At 39.0% G+C, this 21,878-nt stretch overlaps 1 protein-coding gene across 4 annotated transcripts in view; it reads right to left on the bottom strand.

The window, feature by feature from the left end:
* Positions 1 to 21,878, bottom strand: part of PALS1 (protein associated with LIN7 1, MAGUK p55 family member) — an 80,045-nt gene that overhangs the window by 31,644 nt on the left and 26,523 nt on the right. For all 4 annotated transcript variants that reach the window (XM_017349352.3, XM_002719520.5, XM_070065123.1 and 1 more), the window contains 2 exons: positions 17,617 to 18,135; positions 2,060 to 2,268 (listed from right to left, as the gene is read on the bottom strand). In XM_017349352.3, the coding sequence (XP_017204841.1) occupies positions 2,060 to 2,268; positions 17,617 to 17,983 (576 nt within the window). In that variant the 5' untranslated portion in view covers positions 17,984 to 18,135. The remainder of the gene's footprint in view (positions 1 to 2,059; positions 2,269 to 17,616; positions 18,136 to 21,878) is intronic.

Below are 21,878 nucleotides of genomic sequence, written 5' to 3'. Positions count from 1 at the left end.
ACTTAGTTAAATTAACTTTCTATTAAAAATGATACAATTGGGGCCGGTGCTCTGGCGCAGCGGGTTAACACCCTGGCCTGAAGCGCCCGCATCCCATATGGGCGCTGGTTCTAGTCCCAGCTGCTCCACTTCCAATCCAGCTCGCTGCTGTGGCCTGGGAAAGCAGTAGAAGATGGCCCAAGTCCTTGAGCCCCTGCACCCACATGGGAGACCTGGAAAAAGCTCCTGGCTTCGGATCGGCGCAGCTCCAGCCATTGTGGCCAATTAGGGAATGAACCATTGGATGGAAGACCTCTCTCATCCCCCTCTGCCTCTCCTCTCTCTGTGTAACTCTGAATTTCAAATAAATACATCTTTTAAAAAAATGATATATTTAAAGCATGAGGTGATTTATTTTATCAAATACTTCATATTGAAAGAAATATGAATGTTTAAAAAGCAAAAACATGGGCACAAGAGCAGCCTAGCTTATCTTATACCACCCACAAAGCCTTGCCTAGTTTCAATATTCACTAAATAAAACAAGGAGACAGATTAGGTGATCGCAAATTTTTTCCAGTAAAATAAAGGCAATGGGACTGTTTTTTTTTTTTTTTAGTTTTTTCTTTTTTAGATTTATTTATTTATTTATTTGAAAAGCAGAGTTACAGAGAGGCAGAGGCAGAGGCAGAGAGAGAGAGAGAGAGAGAGGTCTTCCACCCTCTGGTTCACTCCCCAAATGGCCCCAGTGGCCAGCACTGGTCCAATCAGAAGCCAGGAGCTTCTTCTGGGTCTCCCACATGGGTATAGGGGCCCAAGGCCCTGGGCCATCTTCTACTGCTTTCCCAGGCTGTAGCAGAGAGCTGAATCAGAGTTGGAGCAGCCAAGACTCAAACCGGTGCCCATATGGGATGCCGGCACTGCAGGCAGCAGCTTTTATCTGCTATTCCACAGAATTGGCACCTACAATGACTACTTAAAATTTAGAATGCTTATCAAATTTAACACTCCTCTGATTAGCTTTCTGCTAATATGTCTGGGAAAGCAGTGGAAGATGGCCCAATCACTGCCACCCACTTGGGAGACACAGACGGAATTCCAGGCGCATGGCTTCAGCTTGGCCCAGCTCTGACCACTGCAGCCATTTGGGAAGTGACTCAGTGGATGGAGGATTTCTTTCTCTGTCTCTGCCCTTCTCTCTGTCACTCTGCCTTTCAAATAAGTAAAATAAATATTCTTTAAAAACCATCTATCACAGTACATTAAAAGGTAATAATTTGGAATTCCCACACAGTTTTTAATAGAGGAAAATCTTGGGGCTGGCACTGTGGCGCAGCGGGTTAATGCCCTGGCCTGAAACACTGGCATCCCATTTAGGTGCGGGTTCCAGTCCCGGCTGCTCTTCTTTCAATCCAGCTCTCTGCTGTGGCCTGGGATAGCAGTGGAAGATGGCCTAAGTCCTTGAGCCCCTGCACCTGCATGGGAGACCCAGAGGAAGCTCCTGGCTCCTGGCTTTGGATCGGCGCAGCTTCGGCTGCTGTGGCCAATTGGGGAGTGAACCATAGGATGGAAGACCTCTCTCTCTCTGCCTCTCCTCTCTCTCTGTGTAATTCTGACTTTCAAATAAATAAATTAAAAAAAAATAAAGGAAAATCTTGAAAATATTTATAAGTAATTAATCTTAGGAGTTATACACTCATATTTATTATACTTATAACTTTATATCTCACTAGTACTCATATATGAGTTTATAATATAAAATATTCATAATTACTATAATTACTAAAATTATATTAAAGCATTAGAAAACTGCCCTCCAGTAATTCAAGTATTTCCATTAGTATCCAAATTTATACTTTTATTTATAAAATGAACTCATTATGAAACATAACTCTTTGTGTGTATATATATATATATTCAGGATAAAATACATATAGCAAAGTTTTCCGATACAATAAATTATTAACATTAATAACAGTAATTAATACAAACAAGCTTTAAAGTCACATCACAATAGTATACTGATTTACTAGCACTAATATTACCTTGTAGGTATCAGAATGATGCTCAGAATACATACCTCTTGTGCAAGATCTTGTGCATTGGAGATAAGAGGAAATGGAGGACTGGCTTTGTTCATGTGTACTGTAACAGCGTTGTGTATCTTAAATGCATTCTGGAAATCTCTATTTTGTACGAGTTGTAAAAGTAGTGAAATATCCTCCTGGCTCTGAGAATCTACCAAAGTGTGTTGGATATGCTTAAGTGAAGAAAACAAGTCTTCCACTTCTAGTAGGAGGAAAAGGTATCTAAAATTAATTTGCTTTGCCTTAATTCAACATGTGTTTTAAGATAAAATTTCTTAAAACAGTAACAATTAAAGTTTTCAGAAATAAACTTAAATATATCTCAGTATCAAGCCATGTCACTTTACATTTTTGAATAAGACTCTTTAAAATTTATACAACAGAATAACTTACATTCTTGAAAGTTTTAATTATAAAACTAATCATCATAAAAATAAACGAGGAAAACAGCAATAAAGAAATGTAAAACTATCACCAGCGCCACGGCTCACTAGGCTAATCCTCCGCCTTGCGGCGCCGGCACACCGGGTTCTAGTCCCGGTCGGGGCGCCGGATTCTGTCCTGGTTGCCCCTCTTCCAGGCCAGCTCTCTGCTGTGGCCCGGGAGTGCAGTGGAGGATGGCCCAGGTGCTTGGGCCCTGCACCCCAAGGGAGACCAGGAGAAGCACCTGGCTCCTGGCTTCGGATCAGCGCGGTGCGCCGGCCACAGTGCGCCAGCCGTGGCGGCCATTGGAGGGTGAACCAATGGCAAAGGAAGACCTTTCTCTCTGTCTCTCTCACTGTCCACTCTGTCAAAAAATAAAAATAAATAAATAAAATAAAAAAATAAAACTACCAATAATTCCATCACCTAGAAGCAATTTTTTTCCCTTAACATCAGGATAGTTCCTTTTTCCATGTAACTATACATTGTATTTATTTCCCCCACATCACTTAACAGACTTTTAAAACATATATAATGGCTCCATAATATTCTATTACACAGCTAAACCATACTTATGGTAATGAGAACACTAAATTTGAACATTTAAGTTGCTTCCAAGTTTTTGCTTCTGTAAATAATATTTCACTGCATAAAAATCATTGCTGCATATAAATGTCTGATATTCTGATGTTTTCTTAGAATAACTCCCAGAAACAGAACTTCTAAACAAGATTCTGATATTGAAATAAGGGAGTTTTTACTAATTTACATCCTATTAACATATTTTCACCAATATTATTTTAAAAAACCTTCAATTTCTTTAATAGGGAGGTTTAGGTTTACTCATTTTACAAGGGACTTCTTTGTGGTCTATAACACTTGAAATGAACATGTTCATTTCCTAAAATTGTATTGAAAGTTGTAAGTATGTGTATACAGATTGTACCTGTTATTGTGTACATATAGCACATACATTCCCAAATGATTAAGAACAACTGGGATTTTCTTCCCTGTTCCTCAACAGGGAGAGGAGGGGTGTGAGGGTGTGTGTGTATGAGTTTTATATGTTAGTTATATTTGTGGTCATTTTAAAAAAATCAATTAAGGCTTTTTAAAATTTATTTGATGGGGCTGGAGTTGTGGCTTATCAAATAAAGCAGCTGAGTTCTTCCTGGCTGCTCCCCTCCCGATCCAGCTTCCTGAGAGTGGCCTGGGAAAGCTGCAGATTAGCCCAAGTGCTCGGGCTTCCTGCAGGCATGTATGTGGGAGACCAGGAAGAAGCTCCTGGCTACTAACTTCAGTCTGGCCCAGCCCCAACTGTAGTAGCCATCTGGAGAGTGGATCAACCAGAGGATGGAAATGTCTCTTTCTCCCTGTGTCTCTCTCCCTTTCTCTCTGTAACTTTTTCAAATAAATGAATAAATCTGTAAAAAGATATATCTGAGAGGCAGAGAGACAGAGAGTATGAGATACCATCCACTGAGCTGGTTTCCCAAATGTCCAAGGCTATAAACAGGAACTAAATCCAGGTCTTCCATATGGGTGGTCAGAACCCATCAGTAGAATGCAGTAGCAGGAAGCTAGAGTCAGGAGCCAGACCTAGAAATCAAACCTAGGCACTTGGACGTGGATTAATGTCTTAACTGGCAAATTTACCTCTAGCCAAACACTCGACCATGTGGACATTCTTATTGTAGGGCATTTTTATCACAGAAGTTTTCAACTCTTCATGCATTAAGAATGAACCACCTTTTCTTGTGTGATCTCTTTTAATCTCTTCTTCTAGCCTCTTTTTCATTTTAACTGTTTAATCCATATGAAATTTATTTTGGCAAAGATTTGAGGTGAAATTTTAACTTTTTAAAAATTCTGGTACCACTTATTGAATAATCCATCTTTTTTCAACTGACTTATGATCTACCAAGTTCATATATCAGAGTCTGTTTCTATTTCACTGGTTCTGCAGATTCTAGGGCTTAATTATGTCGTTTATCTGCTTTAGAACAAGTGGTATAACCTTTTTGCCTAACACAGCAACATGGAATGTATACTAACTAGTTTTTTGAGGGGCTTACACTTATCACCATGTAGCCTTAGTAGGAATTTCCTCCAATAATGTTTGTGCATGCTCACATATATACAGTCTAGACCAGTATTTTAATTTGCCCTCCAAATATTACTTTCATAATACTGTTGCATTTTTCTTCTGATATTTTAACCAAGTATTTATATTGAATTTTGTTTTGAGAGGCAAAAGAGAAGGTGACAGAGCTCCTATTCACTGGTTCATTCTTCAAATGCCTTCAAAGGCCAGAACTGAGCCAGAGCTTGGGTCAGGACTGAAACTGGGAGCAGGAAACTCGATCTAGGTCTCCTAGGTGGGTGGCAGGGACCCAATTACTTGAACCATCACTGCTGTCTCCCAAAGTCTGGATCAGCAGGAGGGTGGAGCTGTGTATCAAATTCAGGAATTACATTATGGAACATGGACATCTTACCCACTAGGCCAAATGCCCACCTTGTCTTTAAATATTTTCTCAGAGTATCCTACTTCATAACTGAAATTACAACACTAAGCTAAGGTAGTACACTGGAAAAGCTTAGAAATAGAAATCAAAGCTGCAATTTTTGTGAACACAGAGGCTAAAAAGTATCTTTGATAATGGGCAACCAACCAGTGCAGCAAAACTGCTTAACTATGATTTAAACTTTCAGATAAATTTCTTAGCTGTTTGTCACGACCAATTTAGTGTGGAAACTTTCCATATTCTTAGGAAGAAAAGCTGCCTAAAGTTCTGCTATCCTTCAGGCTCAAATGTTTCCATTAAAATTATCTAATGAATAAGATGAACAGATTAATTTATCAGGCACTCAAAGTTCTCAAAACTTTACTAAATACATGTACCTGAACAAGCAGATGTGATCAAAACAACATGCAATTGGAAAAAATGAACACTCGAGAAAATACAAAATAGCAAACCCTCTGATGAAATTAGCAAGTATTTAGAAACACCAATTTACAGAATATTAAATTAATTATTGGCAACATTAACTTAAGGATTCTTGTTTTGATACAGTCTCATTCATGTTTTGGTTTATATAAAAATTAATTTTAAAGGTCAGTGTATTTAGTTGTAGGTTTACAAAAGCTTTGTTTCTAAATGGTATAACTTTAAAAGAATTCACAAATCTATATTATTTACCAATGTTAATTTCCTACACAAAGAAATGTTCTGTTTTAACAAGAATCCACCTAAATTCTTTAAGATTCGGTAAATCCCAAAAGAAATGGCAAAACAATCCAATCAGATATAACTAAATCAGTCCTGCAGGAAACGCACAATCTTCTGTAATAAAGGTGAAGACACACAGACAAGAGAGAGAAAAAAAAGAGTACAAAAAGGAGAGATTCCTTTCCTCAATCCCATCTACAGACAACAGACAAGGATGAAGAAATACATGCACAGAGAAAACAAAGAAATGGACAACCATAGGTCTAGCAAAGATTGACCTAAGTGCTAGACGGGGAGTGGACACAACAGAACTGAAGTAGAGAGATACCCAGAGCAAGGCAGGATGGAAATACTTTACAGAGGGGAAGTCAGAGGTAGGCAAAGCAAATCTGCCTTTGGTAATCAATTCTAATCACATTCCTCCAAATGTTTTATAGCTAGTTTAAAATCCTTGCCCTGTCATTTGATTTTCAGCAGAAAGTGTTCTAAGTTTCCATCATCCTCTCTACCATTTCACAACACTTAGATCTTGACTACCTATAATAAACGAGAGGATATATGATCTTAAAATATGAAGCATTGGGGCTGGCACCGTGGCACAGCAGGTAAAGCCACTGACTGTAGTGCATTTATCCCATATGGGTCCATATTGAGTCCCAGCTGCTCCACTTTGATCCAGATTTCTGCTATGGCCTGAGAAAACAGTAGAAGATGACCCAAGGACTTGGTCCCCTACACCTGTGTAGGAGACCCGGAAGAAGCTCCTGGCTTCAGATCGGCTCAGTTCTGGCCTTTGTGGCCATCTGGGGAGTGAACCAGATGCCTCTGTCTCTCTGTAACTCTGCCTTCTAAATAAATAAATAAATTTTTAAAGAAAAAAAAAAAAAAACCTCAACAACAAAGGTACTATCAGGTGAGGCTTATTCCACAGCCTGGACTAGCTGCTGTTTTGAGACACAATTAATCAGAACAAGAGAAACATATACATAAGTCCATAAATCCACCTCCCTGAACTCTGTCCTCTTCTGGTAAACCTCACCTGGTAGTCTAAAATGTAAAAAAAAACAAAAAAACAAAAACAAACAAACAAACAAAAAAAAACCACACCTCAAAATAGGTGATAGAAAACAAAATCACCATAAGTTACTCTATCTACAAACCTGCAAGATTCTGGGCAGCCATATGGGAACATATTTTGGCTACAAGAGTAAACACTAAAATTACCTAAGGAAGCTAAGGAATCTTCATCTCCAGAGATGTTTCAAAGCAATGGAGACACCCACTTACATTGGATTAGCTTTATTTTTACTTATTGGTCACATTTACCCCCCATAAAAACAGTTTCTAGAGATCTATTCCAGCATTAAGATTCTTCCATTTCATTGTATAAATAATACCAGTTTTTTTTTTATTATTATTATTTTTGACAGGCAGAGTGGACAGTGAAAGAGAGAGAGACAGAGAGAAAGGTCTTCCTTTGCCGTTGGTTCACCCTCCAATGGCTGCCGCGGCCGGCACACCGCGATGATCCAAAGGCAGGAGCCAGGTGCTTCTCCTGGTCTCCCATGGGGTGCAGGGCCCAAGGACTTGGGCCATCCTCCACTGCACTCCCGGGCCACAGCAGAGAGCTGGCCTGGAAGAGGGGCAAGCGGGACAGAATCCGGCGCCCCGACCAGGACTAGAACCCGGTGTGCCGGCACCGCAAGGTGGAGGATTAGCCTAGTGAGCCGCGGCGCCGGCTAATACCAGTTCTTTAAACCTACACTCGGCCGGCACCACAACTCACTTGGCTAATCCTCCGCCTGTGGCGTCGGCACCCTGGGTTCTAGTCCCAGTTGCTCCTCTTCCAAGTCCAGCTCTCTGCTGTGGTCCGGGGGTGCAGTGGAGGATGGCCCAAGTGCTTGGGCCCTGCACCCGCATGGGAGACCAGGAGAAGCACCTGGCTCCTGGCTTCAGATCGGCGCAGCGCGCCGGCCGTAGCAGCCATTTGGGGGGGGTGAACCAACGGAAAAGGCAGACCTTTCTGTCTCTCTAACTCTGCCTGTATAAAATAAAAATAAATAAATAAATAAACAAACCCACACACAAGAATCTCAATCCAACCAGCTTCATAGTTTTTTTCTGAGATATTTAAGATTTCTTTTCCCCTGAAACTATACAGTCAGATAATATTTACATGAGGGACTTAATACTACTGAGTATAAGGAAATCATGACAGTTCTAGTATATCTACCTGTTGAATCAAAATTACGACATGCATTTCAGGGTATCTTTGCTTAAATGATAGGAAGTATTTCTTTTTCCTTTTCAATTTTTAAAAAACTATTTATTGATTTTAAAGGTAGAGTTTCGTGGAGAGAGAGAGAGACAGATCAATGTTCCATCTGCAGGTTCATTCTCCAGATGGCTACAACAGCCAGGGTTGGAGCAAGCCACATGCAGGAGCCAGGAGTTTCTTTTGGGTCTCCCACATGGGTGGCTGGGGCCCAAATACTTAGACCATCTTTTGCTGCTTTTCCCAGGCCATTAGTGGGAAGCTGGATAAGAAGTGGAGCAGCCAGGACACAAACCAGTACACATATGGGATACTGGTGTCACAGGTGGCAACTTAACCTGCTATGCCACAACACTGGCACCTCTTCTAAATTTAAGAATATAAATTTCAGATACCTGAACTTTGGTATTGAGTGGACTAAGTAAAAATGAATTTGTTAAAAAATAATCAGAAACTCATGAAAGATCCTAAATAGTAATTACTCACTGACACAAAGGGTTAATAATTAAAAACAAATACTAGACAAGTACAGAACAAAGTTGAGAGACAGCAGAGAAAAATTCTTGCCTCTAAATGTGGCAAGATGATGGAAAATTGTTTTGAGGTAACCACTATTCAGTTAAGCACAAAAGGGTTATGATTTTTCCCTGGATAAAACTGAAAGGCACTTGGGGCCGGTGCTGTGGCATCGTAGGCTAAGCCTCTGTCTGTGATGCTGACATCTCATATGGTCGCCAGTTCAAGTCCTGGATGCTCCGCTTCTGATCCAGCTCCCTGCTAATGGCCTGGGAAAGCAACAGAGGCTGTTCCAAGTGCTTGGGCACCTGTGTTCACATAGAAAACCTGGGTCAAATTCCTGGCTCCTGGCTTCAGTCTGGCCCAGCTCTCCCTGTTGTGGCCATTTGGGGAGTGAACCAGAGGATGGAAGATCTCTTTTTGTCTCTCCCTCTCTTTGTCTATAACTCTGCCTCTCAAATTAAATAAATAAATAAATAAATAAATAAATAAATTTTTAGAAACATATATTGAAAGGCACTTAATGAGAGGGAGAAAAAAATCCCCAAATTTGGAGTCAGAATAACTGGTTCCTAGTAATATTAGCTTGATCACTTATTAGTTGTATTTTTTTTTTAAAGTTTCCTCATCCTTTTACCTGAGGAACTTTTAAAATATATATTTATTTTATTTATTTGAGAGGCAGAGTTACAGAGAGAGGGAGGGACCGAGAGAGGTCTTCTATCTGCTGGTTCACTCCCCAAATGGCCACAACAGCCAGAGCTGAGTTGATCCGAAGCCAGGATCCAGGAGTTTCTTCTGGGTCTCCCATGCAGGTGCCAGGCCCAAACACTTGGGCTTTTCCACTGCTTTCCCAGGCCAGCAGCAGGGAGCTGGAGGGGAATTGAACAGCATGTTTCAAACCAGCACATGTATGGGATGCTAGTGCCACAGCACTGGCCTCTTATTAGTTGTATTTTAATGTCTGGACAACCAAACTCAAATCTCTGGGCCTTTCTATAAAAAGAAAGGATTTCCTTAGAACAGTATTTCTCAAATTCTTGTTGGATAGTCATTAAAAATATACTTTATTTCTCAATCTTGCATATACATACTTATCTGAAGTAAAAAATTTGTACTCAAGTACAATATATTTTAATATTTTCGGCTGGCGCCGCGGCTCAATAGGCTAATCCTCCACCTAGCAGCGCCAGCACACCAGGTTCTAGTCCCAGTTGGGGTGCCAGATTCTTTCCCGGTTGCCCCTCTTCCAGGCCAGTTCTTTGCTGTGGCCCGGGAAGGCAGTGGAGGATGGCCCAACTGCTTGGGCCCTGCACCCCATGGGAGACCAGGAGAAGCACCTGGCTCCTGACTTCGGATCAGCGTGGTGCGCCGGCCGCAGCACACCAGCCATGGCGGCCACTGGAGGGTGAACCAACGGCAAAAAGAAGACCCTTCTCTCTGTCTCTCTCTCTCACTATCCACTCTGCCTGTCAAAAAAAATTAATATTTTCTATTTTATTCTGGATCATAAGAAATTACTGGTTGGTAGGATGGCTAAAATTTAAAAGGCTAACAAGTGGTTGCAAGTATGTACAGAAACTAGAACTCTTACATACTCCTGATGTGAATGTCAAAGGCATAACTACTATGGAAAAGAATATGACAGTTCTTCAGTAAGTTACATGTAAAATTATCATATGACCCAGCAGCTATACTTCTGGACATACATCCAAAAAAACAGAGAACAGGTGTTAAAACAAAAACTTATACATGAATATTTGTAACAGTACTACTCACAATACTGAAAACAAGTAAATAATCCAAACCCTTCACCAATAAATGAATAGATAAACAAAATAGCACAAAAAGTAGTATAGCTATACAATGGAATATTCAGTTCTAAAAAACCCATAAAGTACTTATTTACACTGCAACATGGATGAACCTTAAAAACCTTTGAGAAGAGGCCCATCACAAAAGGGCACACACTGCATGATTCCATTCATAATGATATTCCAGAATAAGCAAACCCAAAAGACAGAGAGTATAAACTAGTGGTTGAAAGGGGGCTCGGAAGAAGGGAGAATGGGGAGTCAGTGCCTGCTAATGGGTATGGAGATTCCTTTTAGGTTGAGGAAGACATTTTGTAATTATATGATGGTGATGGTTGCATGGCCATGTGAATATACTAAAAATGAATTCTACATTTTTTATACTTCTAAAAGAATTGTATTTTAATAAAGCTGTTACTTTAAAATGAAATTTAAAAATGACTGGTTAAGATACACAAATTAACTATGTATTAAAGGGTAGATGATCTCTGGTAGCTTCTGGATCTTGCAAAAATAAATTTTTTCAAATTATACTGTGTCATTTACATATATATTTTTTCATTTGGTTCTTGAGGAAACTCTTTAACTGAGGCTCAGAAAAATTAAGTTGCCCAAGGTCTATACGATTTAAGTGACAATAAAATGTATTTAAGCTCAGGCCCAGCATCTGGCATGGCAGTGAAGATGTTCAGATGTCTTGTGTCCCTCATCAGAGTGTCTGGTTCAAATCCCACTTTGCTTCTGTTCTGGCTTCTTGTTAATATACACCTACATGGGAGAACCAGATGGAGAGTTCCTGGCCACTGCCAAAAGCCTGCCTACCATTATAGGCATTCTGAGAGTGAACCAAAAGAAGACAGATCTGTCATTCTACCTTCCAAATATATAAGCATTTTTTTTAAAGTGTACTGGGGGGCTGGAATCATGGTGTAGCAGGTGGAGCCTCAGCTTGCAATGCCAACATCCCATATGGGCGCCAGTTCAAGATCCAGCTGCTCCATTTCCGATCCAGTTCCCCGCTAATGTGCCTGAGAAAGCAGTGGAAGGTGGCTCAAGTGTTTGGGCCCCTGAATCTACATGGGAGACCTGGAAGAAACTCTTAGCTCCCGGCTTCAGCCTGGCCCAGCCCCGGCCACTATGGCCATTTGAAGAGTGAACTACCTCTCTGTCTCTCCCCCTCTTTCTGTAATTCTGCCTTTCAAAATAAAAGAAGAAAGAAAATCTTAAAAAGTACTAGTTCTGACTCTGAGGTTCCTGCACTTTCAATACAACTATGACATACATTTCTGAATGTGCTACAAAATGATGAAGTAACTCTTTGAAAGAAGGAAAAGTTGGGGCCGGCGCTGTGGAGCAATAGGTTAATCCTCCACCTGCGGCGCCGGCATCCCATAGGGGCGCCAGTTCTAGTTCCGGTTGCCCCTCTTCCAATCCAGCTCTTTGCTGTGGCCTGGGAAAGCAGTGGAAGATGGCCCAAGTCATTGGGTCCCTGCACCCACGTGGGAGACTGGGAAGAAGCTCCTAGCTCCTGGCTTCGGATCAATGCAGCTCTGGCCATTGCAGCCATCTGGGGAGTGAACCAGCGGGTGGAAGACCTCTCTGTCTCTCCCTCTCACTGTCAGTAACTCTACCTCTCAAATAAATAAATAAAATCTTTAAAAAAAAAAAAAAAGAAGGAAAAGTTAAAATCTACTGATAAGTAGTAAGAAAATTTGAAGTATTTTGTAAAATACTGATGTAGTGCTTTTTTTAGTTATCCATACTTAACCAAAATTTATACAATTTATACAATTATAGATATAATACTACGAATTTTTATATTTTTTAAAGGTTTATTTTATTTGAAAGGCAGAGAGAAAGAATAAGATCTTCCATCCACTGATTCACTCTCCAAATGGCTCTGAAGCCAAGGGCTTGGAACTCTATCAGGGTCTCCCACGTGGGCCCAAGTACTTGGGCCACCTTCCACTGCCTTCCCCATGCAAATTAAAAGGGAGCTGCTGGGTCACAAGTAGAGTAGCGGGGCAACGTTGTGGCGTAGGGGGCTAGGTTTCCGCCTGCGGTGACCGTATCCTATATGGGTGCTGGTTAGAGACCTAGCTGCTCTTCTGATCCAGCTCTCTGCTTGTGGCCTGGGAAAGCAGAAGATGGCCCAAAGGCTTGGGCCTTGCACCCAGGCGATAGACCCAGACGAAGCTCCTGGCTTTGGACTGGCTCAGCTCTGGCCCTTGTGGCCATTTGGGGAGTGGACCAGCAGATGGAAGACCTTTCTCTCTCTCTCTCTCTGTCTATAACTCTACCTCTCAGGTAAAAAAATAAAATCTTTAAAAAAAAAAAAAGGACATAGAGTAGCAGGGCTTGAACCTGGTGCTCATATGGTATGCTAGCATTGCAGGCGGTGGCTTAACCTGCTACTCCATGACACTGGCCCCTGAATTTTTTAATTTTTACTTTTTTGGTTAGCACTAATTTTAGCCATTTAACTAAATCAGAAAACTCTCCAATAGTCTTCACACTTTAAATATTAAAACCTAGTACTAACAAGTTTAATCGTTTCATGTCCAGAAGAAGTCTCCAAAAGAACAGCTAATAAAAATTTGTTTGGAAATATCTACAGCAGTTAAAGAAAAACTTGATAGCAAAATGAATTGCCATCCCAGAGGGGCTAAAAACTAAAACTCAAGATTTATTGGCAGTAGAATTTTGTTAGCTTTAAATAAGCTCTATCTTTATTTTTGTAAAGTCTACCCACACTTTACAATTTTATTATTTTCATTTATTTGAAAGGCAGATAGAGACAGAGACAGAGGTCCCATCTGCTGGTTCATTCCTCAAATGACTCAAACAGCCATGGCTGGGCCAGGCTGAAGCCAGGAACCCAGAACTCAATCCAGGTCTCATACATGGGTGGCAGAGACCCAACCACTTCAGCCATTAACTGTTGCCTCTCAGGGTATGCATTACAGGAAGCTGGAATCTAAAGCAGAGTTGGATCATAAACTCCTAAATGGGATGTAGGATTCCCAAGTATCACCTTAACCTCTGTACTAAATTCCTGCCCCTAAACTTTTCAAAGCCAATCTTAAAAAAAGCTTATCACAATCAGACAAAATTCCAGTATATCATATAGTCAATCAAAGTCAGTTAATTATAGAACTGTAGGAAAGCTATTTTACTTTCAAATATACAGGCATTAATCAAGACTGAAATATGTTATTAATAATATGAAATGTTTTATCCTTTAACTGTATTCATCCTAGCTTTCTTCCTTTTTTAAATTTTCTTCTAATATGGCTTAGATTGGAAAACTCCTAATTACAAATTAGGATAATCTATTAACCAGAAAACAGGTCACCATGGCTATATGGTGGATGGGTGTGTATGCTTCTCTTATGTCTCATCAAGGGTATAACAACCACACACACTGTCACATTTGAGGGTATTTCAAAAAGTACACTGAAAATGAAATTAAAAATTTTGGTATAAAAAAAGAAATCAATGCACAATTTTCTCAAAATAAGTATTTTCCATGTATTATGAAAAAAGTTCTACATCAAAACAAGCTCATACTTTTCATTTTTCTAAGATAGATGGCTTTCTTTCTAAATACTCTATCCACTGCATCCACTTATCTACATCACTGGCCCAAAATTAGTTATCTGTAAGCACAAACACAGTGAAATCTAACATCTAGAAATATCTGAACTACCCTACGGTACACCTCATCCCACTCTAACCAGTATCCTGTTCCTTTCTCAGTATTTTTCTCAGAAGGTAAATTTGCCTTGATTCTGAAAGAGAACAAAGACAACACTTTTTACTTGTAGCAAAGCAAGTCCTAAAAACTAATGCCAATTTTAAGGAAGCCTCCTTAATACATCAAAATTTTTATACTGTATAATAATTACTGGAACTAAATTGCTATATCACTATTTTCTAATTTTCAATCCAATTCAAACTGCTTTTAAACAAGACATTTCAGTTATCTTCTGAGAATTTTCCATCAATTCTATCCCCCTACTTTTATTATTAAGCACTGCCAAATTTACAATTATTTTCATTCAAGAAAACTCCTGACAATTAAAAACCTAACTTTTCTAAGTACAGTTTCAGGAGTATGTTTTCTACTCACAGGTAAATGATGTATCACTTGGAAACCGAAGGCTCCCTCTCAAAGAAATAAATCAGTTGCCCCAACTTTCCCTCTTTTCAAACAAGGCTGCTGTTTCTGGCTGTGAAAAAGGCTGAGGAGTTGTTTCCTGTAGTGTGTGCACTAATCAAAAACTGGCAAGGAGACACGTACAATTGCAAGGGAGTACTTCTATTACAGTTTGATGTGCTAGCACATTATAAACAGGAAAAAAAAAGTTTGGTCAAAAGCCATTACGCTTCCTTATAAATTAAAACTTCAAATTCAGTATATTCAAACACTGTGGTTGTGACTGACAGAAAACAGCTTATTCTAGCTTTTCATGTTAACTCTAAGTAGACATTTGTGTTGAGTCTGTTAACATTAAATCTATCACTTATTTCTCAAAATTTTCTCATGTCCAAGAAATTACTTATAAATAGCTGTTGCTACATTTCAAATTACTCAAGTAAAAAATGTAAAACATCCTTAAGTTCAAGGATCATACGAAGGTATTTTTGAAAACCACACTGGATTACAGATTGGAAGAAAATACAGCTGTCCTTTAAATTAAACTTGGAGAAAAGTCAGCAATGAGCAAATAGGTTCTATTTTCTAAACTCAGGCAAAAATAAAACAAAACTCTAGTTTTCCCTTAAGACAATCTGTCTTACGTTGTAGATTTTCATGGAAAAAACTGAATTACAAGTTTAAACCAGCAATACAGGGGAAAAAAATAGAGCATTTTAGTACAAATTTTGAAATCCATGAATAATTTTTTCATAATACAGTTTCATGAAATTTTTGAAGATTTATTGTGTTCATGGTCTTAAAAATTTTTTGCACCAAAATAAACATCTTTTAATTTCATTTTCCTCAAACTTTCTGAAGAAACCTTATATTTGTTTCTTTATTGTGATAAGTACATGTATTGATTCTACACTTGATCTTAGCCAAAAGGCCAACAAGCAATACATATGAGTTGATTCTAAGTAACGCTGATAACAATTATGTTAGTCTTAAAGGAACTTACACAGAAAAGCAGAAGATTCAATTTAGGCTTGGGCTGAATATATAACAACATAAATTTTCTCCAATAAAGAATATTTATAGAGTATTTAATAAATAAATAAATAAATAATGGAGTGGCAGGAAATGAAAGCTATTAAGAAGCAATCAGGAATAAAGTATTTTTACTCTAATAAAACCATTCATATAATTATACTGACAAAATATGTAATTTCAAAGTTTTCATTGAAATTACAATATCCATCTGAAGACAAACTATCACTGAACATGTATCTATGATTTCTTAAGACAGAGAGGAACACACACATTTGAAATGGGGATCATGATCAAATTTGTAAGTTAAACATTTTCATGGAAACATGAAATTTAAAGTTTAAACTACTGATACAGGCAAAACAAAAACAGATGTGATATAGTAGAAACTGTTCCAAACTTGAAAGACTTAATGTATACCTGGTAGTTGTGAACAAATCAGAAAAAATTTGGTACCCACTTCCCTAGCCTTATGAGTACAGTACAGGCTGAATCTCAGCCTTGACTCAAACCCTTCCGCTTTGTGCTGTATATCAACTCCTGATCTGGCAAATTCAAACTCAGTTCTACCACTTACTAGCTCGGCATCTTAAGTAAGTGATTTAACTGAGTTTACATTTCTTTTTTTTTTTTTTTTTTTTTTTTTTGATTTTTTGACAGGCAGAGTGGACAGTGAGAGAGAGAGACAGAGAGAAAGGTCTTCCTTTGCCGTTGGTTCACCCTCCAATGGCCGCCGCGGCCGGCGTGCTGCGGCCGGTGCACTGCACTGATCCGATGGCAGGAGCCAGGTACTTCTCCTGGTCTCCCATGGGGTGCAGGGCCCAAGCACTTGGGCCATCCTCCACTGCACTCCCTGGCCACAGCAGAGAGCTGGCCTGGAAGAGGGGCAACCAGGACAGAATCCGGCGCCCTGACCGGGACTAGAACCCGGTGTGCCGGCACCGCAAGGCAGAGGATTAGCCTAGTGAGCCGCGGCGCCGGCTGAGTTTACATTTCTTTATCAACAAAATTAAGATTATCATCTGTTAACAGGATTGTAACAGGTATTTTATAGAATGGTGTTTGTTAAAGCACCTAATGTGGGACTTAAATGAATGGCAAAATGATGACAATAAAACAAAAATTCTTTCCTTCCACAGAAAAGATGAATTATATTCCTTTTCACATCTAAAAACCAGTAAATCACCAAGAAATAAAATACTACATTTGAGTTGGCCTAGTTTAAAAGGTAGCAGAAATTAACAATATAAGGCAGCATTTCTCAAATTGACTTTTACCAATTCTTAACATTAGTTCAGTAAGCACTTATGCGCAGGAGGATGGACAGTAAATTCAATGACCAAATATTCGCAGGAGGATGGACAGTAAATTCAATGACCAAATATTCTAAGTCTGCATTCTGTATCAATCTCTCATATAGATTCAAGCCTAGCAACATTCAAAACACTCCAAGAAATGCTGTAATAAGAAACTGTTAATTCATTTAACTCAGAGTTCTCAAAATGCATTTAGTCACAGAACTCTTTTTGTTTGCCTGTTTCTATTAATATCTCATTGGACTAGTTTTTGTTTTTGTTTTTGTTTTTCCCCACAAGACTAAAATTTCGAAACAGTACAGGGAAATCTGAGCTGTGCTTTATGTGTCTGATGCCATATGAACAACACCAGCTCATCTTAGCTCATCTTATTAAGACACCAAACAGAACATTAGTTAATAATTTTATCACTTTTATAAACTTATGACATACAGAAATTCAAAATCTGAAAACTGCTTTTCAGTATTTTGATATAACAGTTTGTGAGTTTGATATAAAAAGTACATTTCAGGACTTCAAATTAGGCCACATGCAAATCTTTTTGTATCTAAAAATCATGTCACAATGACTGAACATTTATGCCATAAGCTTTAGCTCTATGTGGCTAACAGTAAGCAATCAGTCACACAGCCTTTCCAAAAAAAAGAGGTGTTCTTGGCCTAGAATTTAAATTGCCATTACTTATATTCTCTTAAATCCCTCTTCCTTTCCAAACACATTTATATTAAGATACAGATGAACTAAATCAAAACATTTTCTATAATTCTGCTATTTTTACTTACCTAATATTTTCACAGCATAATGAGGACTTTCTAAGATAATTCCTTCCTCTGTATCAAATATAGGGTTATCTATTCCAGTTTTTGGAGGAATTTGAGCCAGTTTCTTAAGTCTCATGGAGGAATTAAGGTCAAGTTCTTGTTTTTTCCCTTCTTCTTCTCGCCTACGTCTCATGTCTTCCTGCTGTTGCCGAATACGCTCCAACTGTGCACTTCGCCGAACTGGCATCATCCTGGTGCCCAAATCTCCAGGACAGTCCACAGCCATCTCTCGGTGCTTTGAATGTTCCTCTGGTGATGCAAGACCAACATTTTTTACTTCACTGTCTGATTCTTCTGTGACATGCCCATTCATATGGGATGTTGTCATGGTTATCTATATGAACTTGCACCAATTTCTATAAATCAATTTTTCCTATAAAGGCAATTCTCTTGAGATTTGGTAGTATAAAATCCATGTTACTTCAAAAAAAATTCTTACATCACATAATAACGCTATGAAAAAGTATCCATGAAGGAAATCTAAGGGGAAAAATGGGGGAGGGGAATATAAGAATTATAAAAGCAGATTGTACAAAGCTTACTTCTAATCTTCACACAATATAGAAAATATCTAATAAGCATACAATATTATATTACTATGTAGATTAAGTACTTTCATTTTACAGATAATTCTCTGGAAATCAACGTGTTGTAAAAGAAAAAAGTCTTCTCTCAAGAATTTAAAGCATACTAAGAAAAATTATATACAGCAAGTGAGAAAATACAGTTTTGGTGACTGGTTTGGTAGAGAAAGTTGCTCATAAAAAAGGTGTTTTAATCATCTTTTGTAGTTTCAACATTGTATTTTATGTTCAATTAACTAATACATGGGATTGAAATAACTTCCTAGTTTCTGTAAAGAAACTTAATCAACTGATCTAGCATATAGCGAGGCCATGTCAGTAGCTCACTTGAAAACAGGCAGTATTTTAGGGAACAATTCACTAATTTCTAGGAGTTTTTGAGATGAAGAAGAAACCCAACTTCAATTACCATTAAGGCATCTACAGGATAAAACTACACAAAGTCAGAAAAGGCCTTCCTGGGTTATTATCTTTATGACTAGTCAGATTAAAAGAAGGAACTGGGGTAAATGATTATGAGGATTTATTTAGAGAAAATAGTAGTATCTGTTCAAGTCAAAAGTTTTAGAAGCCATACTGTAGAGCAAAGAGAAAACTGAATTTTCTTTCCTTTTTTTAAGATTTATTTTATTTATTTGAAAGGCAGAGTTAGAGAGAGAGAAGGAGAGACAGACAGAAGTCTTCCATCAGCTGCTTAACTTCCCAAATCCTAAGGCTACACCCAGGTGGCCAAAGCCAGGAGCCTGGAGCTTCTTCCAGATCTCCCATATGGATGCAGGGCCCCAAAAACTGTACTTTCATTCTGGCTCTACTACTTCCTCTAGCTTTCTGATTTAAGAACAATTTCTCCCTCAAAATCTCAGATTTACTTAAAAAATTTATTTGCAGAATTGTTCTGAGTTTTAAACAATATATGCAAGTTACAAAACAAAAAATATATACTTATATTATTAGTATTAATTTGATTCTATTTAAAAATCCCATCAACACATTAAAAAAAAAATTTTATTGGGGCTGGTGCTGTGATGTAACAGGTAGAGCCATGCCTGCAATGCTGGCATCCCATACGGTGCTGGTTCAAGTCCTGGCTGCTCCACTTCTGATCCAGCTCTCTGTGATGGCCTGGGAAAGCAACTGAAGATGGCCTAACTCCTCGGGCCCTTGCACCTGGGTGGGAGACCCGGAAGAAGCTCCTGGCTTCGGATCAGCCCAGCTCCGGTAGTTGCAGCCATTTGGAAAGTGAACCAGCAGATGGAAGATCTCTCTCTCTCTCCCTGACTCTCTGTAACTTTTTTAAATAAATAAATAAATCTTTAAAAAAAATTTTGTGCTGGATTACACTGGCATCAAGCCATTTCTCAGGCATAAATAGGCAGATTGTTTGTGTGTTTGTAAACCCACACATTAAATCTAATTAGTCTTCATTCACTCAAGACTTTAAAAATATTTACAATAATAAACCTACTACCTCCTTGAGTTAAATATTACTTCAATAAATAGGTTGGTTAGAGTACAATGCCAACTAAGCAAAATTAGAGTTTTTCCAGGCAATATTTCAAATGCCAACCAATCTTCCTCAAATGTCTCAGGTCAGTGAAAATAGAGACAGAAGATAGACTGTTTAAGACAAATTCTTCTAGACTATGAGGAAGACTACCACACCACTGATCAGAAAAATGTATGTATGTCACATGAGCCATATGAATTACATTTTTGTAAGAATTTTGGTAGATTCTGTCTTCCATTCAAATTTTAGTTTCTTTTTAACTATGTGATCTACACATAAGTACTTTATTGACAGTAGCTTGCCTTCTTTTGCATTAAAATGAGAGCATTTAGATTTAAATCAATTCTTAAATTTTATACGTTGATCATATACAAATGCAAATTCAAATTTATTTAAAATTTATTTAAAACTATTTTTATTACAAGTAAGCAGAAACTTCTACAGGAGTTATAGTAGTGCTATGCTTAATTTTAATAATCCGAGTATATATATTTCCAGAAATTTAAAACTCTCAACCTTCACTACTTACAACAATTACTGTGTATTAAAAATAAAATTTGGCTCAATAGGCTAATCCTCCGCCTGCAGTGCCGGCATACCGGGTTCTAGTCCCAGTTGCTCCTCTTCCTGTCCAGCTCTCTGCTATGGCCCCAGAAGGCAGTAGAGGATGGCCAAATCTTTGGGCTCTGCACCCGCAATGGAGACCAGGAGAAGTACCTGGCTCCTGGCTTCAGATCAGTGTGGTGCGCTGGCCGCAGTGGCCATTGAGGGGTGAACCAATGGAAAAGGAAGACCTTTCTCTCTGTCTCTCTCTCTCACTGTCCACTCTGCCTGTCAAAAAATAACTAAATTAATTAATTAAATTAAATAAAATTTGGGGCCGGAGCTGCAGCTCACTTGGCTAATCCTCTACCTGCAGTACCAGCACCCTGGGTTCTAGTCCCAGTTGGGGCACCGGATTCTGTCCTGGTTGCTCCTCTTCCAAGTCAAGCTCTCTGCTGTGGCCCGGGAGTGCAGTGGAGGATGGCCCAAGTGCTTGGGCCCTGCACCTGCATGGGAGACCAGGAGGAAGCACTTGGCTCCTGGCTTCGGATCAGTGCAGCGCCAGCCATAGCGGCCATTTAGGGGGGTGAACCAAAGGAAGGAAGACCTTTCTCTCTGAATCTCTTTCACTGTCTAACTCTGTCTGTCCAAAATAAATAAATAAATAAAAGTAAATAAAATTTGGGGCCAGTGCCGTGGCTCACTTAGTTAATCCTCTGCCTGCAGCGCCAGCATCCCATATGGGCGCCGGGTTCTAGTCCCGGTTGCTTCTCTTCCAGTCCAGCTCTCTGCTGTGGCCCAAGAGGGCAGTAGAGGATGGCCCAGGTGTTTGGGCCCTGCACCCACATGGGAGACCAGGAAGAAACACCTGGCTCCTGGCTTCGGATCGGCACAGCTCTGCCCGTAGAGGGCATTTGGGGAGTGAACCAATGGAAGGAAGACCTTTCTCTCTCTCTCTCTCACACTGCCTATAACTCTGTCAAAAAAATAAAATAAAATAAAATTTAATAATTAACCATGCATTTTTACTTATGCTAGTAAAAAACATAAGCTAGTCTATAAAACTTATGAACTGATATTAAAACTCTAAGGTTATTTATTGCTATTCTTTGCACTAAATCATGAGGGAAAACTGAAAGTCATGTACAAGGGACTGAGCCAGGTGTGATCTGGGTCAGAATTCTCATGCTTGGACTATCGTCATGACTGACTATCTAGATCTAATCTTTAACTGTCAGAAAAACTTTGCAACCTGATAATAATCCACTTACAATTTCATTTCGGTTATCTGCATTGGAGTGTTCACATTCTACTGGGAGACAGCAAAGAATTTATTAGAGACAGGAATCACTGTCTAATTTTTTACTCCCAGTGCTTAGGTAATACACAACATATAGGGATTGCCTAATAAATATTTGTTCAACTAAATTTAGAATGGCATAAATTCATAGAACATAAATACACAGACAATGGACTCTAAACAGGCTGTGGTAAAGGACGTTTGGAAATACTCAAACCATAAGGATACATTTCTATGGACTGTATTTCAATAGGCAACTAAAAATCAGACAGACAGTAGAATATGATCC

This window comes from Oryctolagus cuniculus, chromosome 20 (genome assembly GCF_964237555.1).
Source record: "Oryctolagus cuniculus chromosome 20, mOryCun1.1, whole genome shotgun sequence".
Classification (NCBI taxonomy): Eukaryota; Metazoa; Chordata; class Mammalia; order Lagomorpha; family Leporidae; genus Oryctolagus; species Oryctolagus cuniculus.
This window is presented reverse-complemented; position numbering and strand designations above follow the sequence as displayed.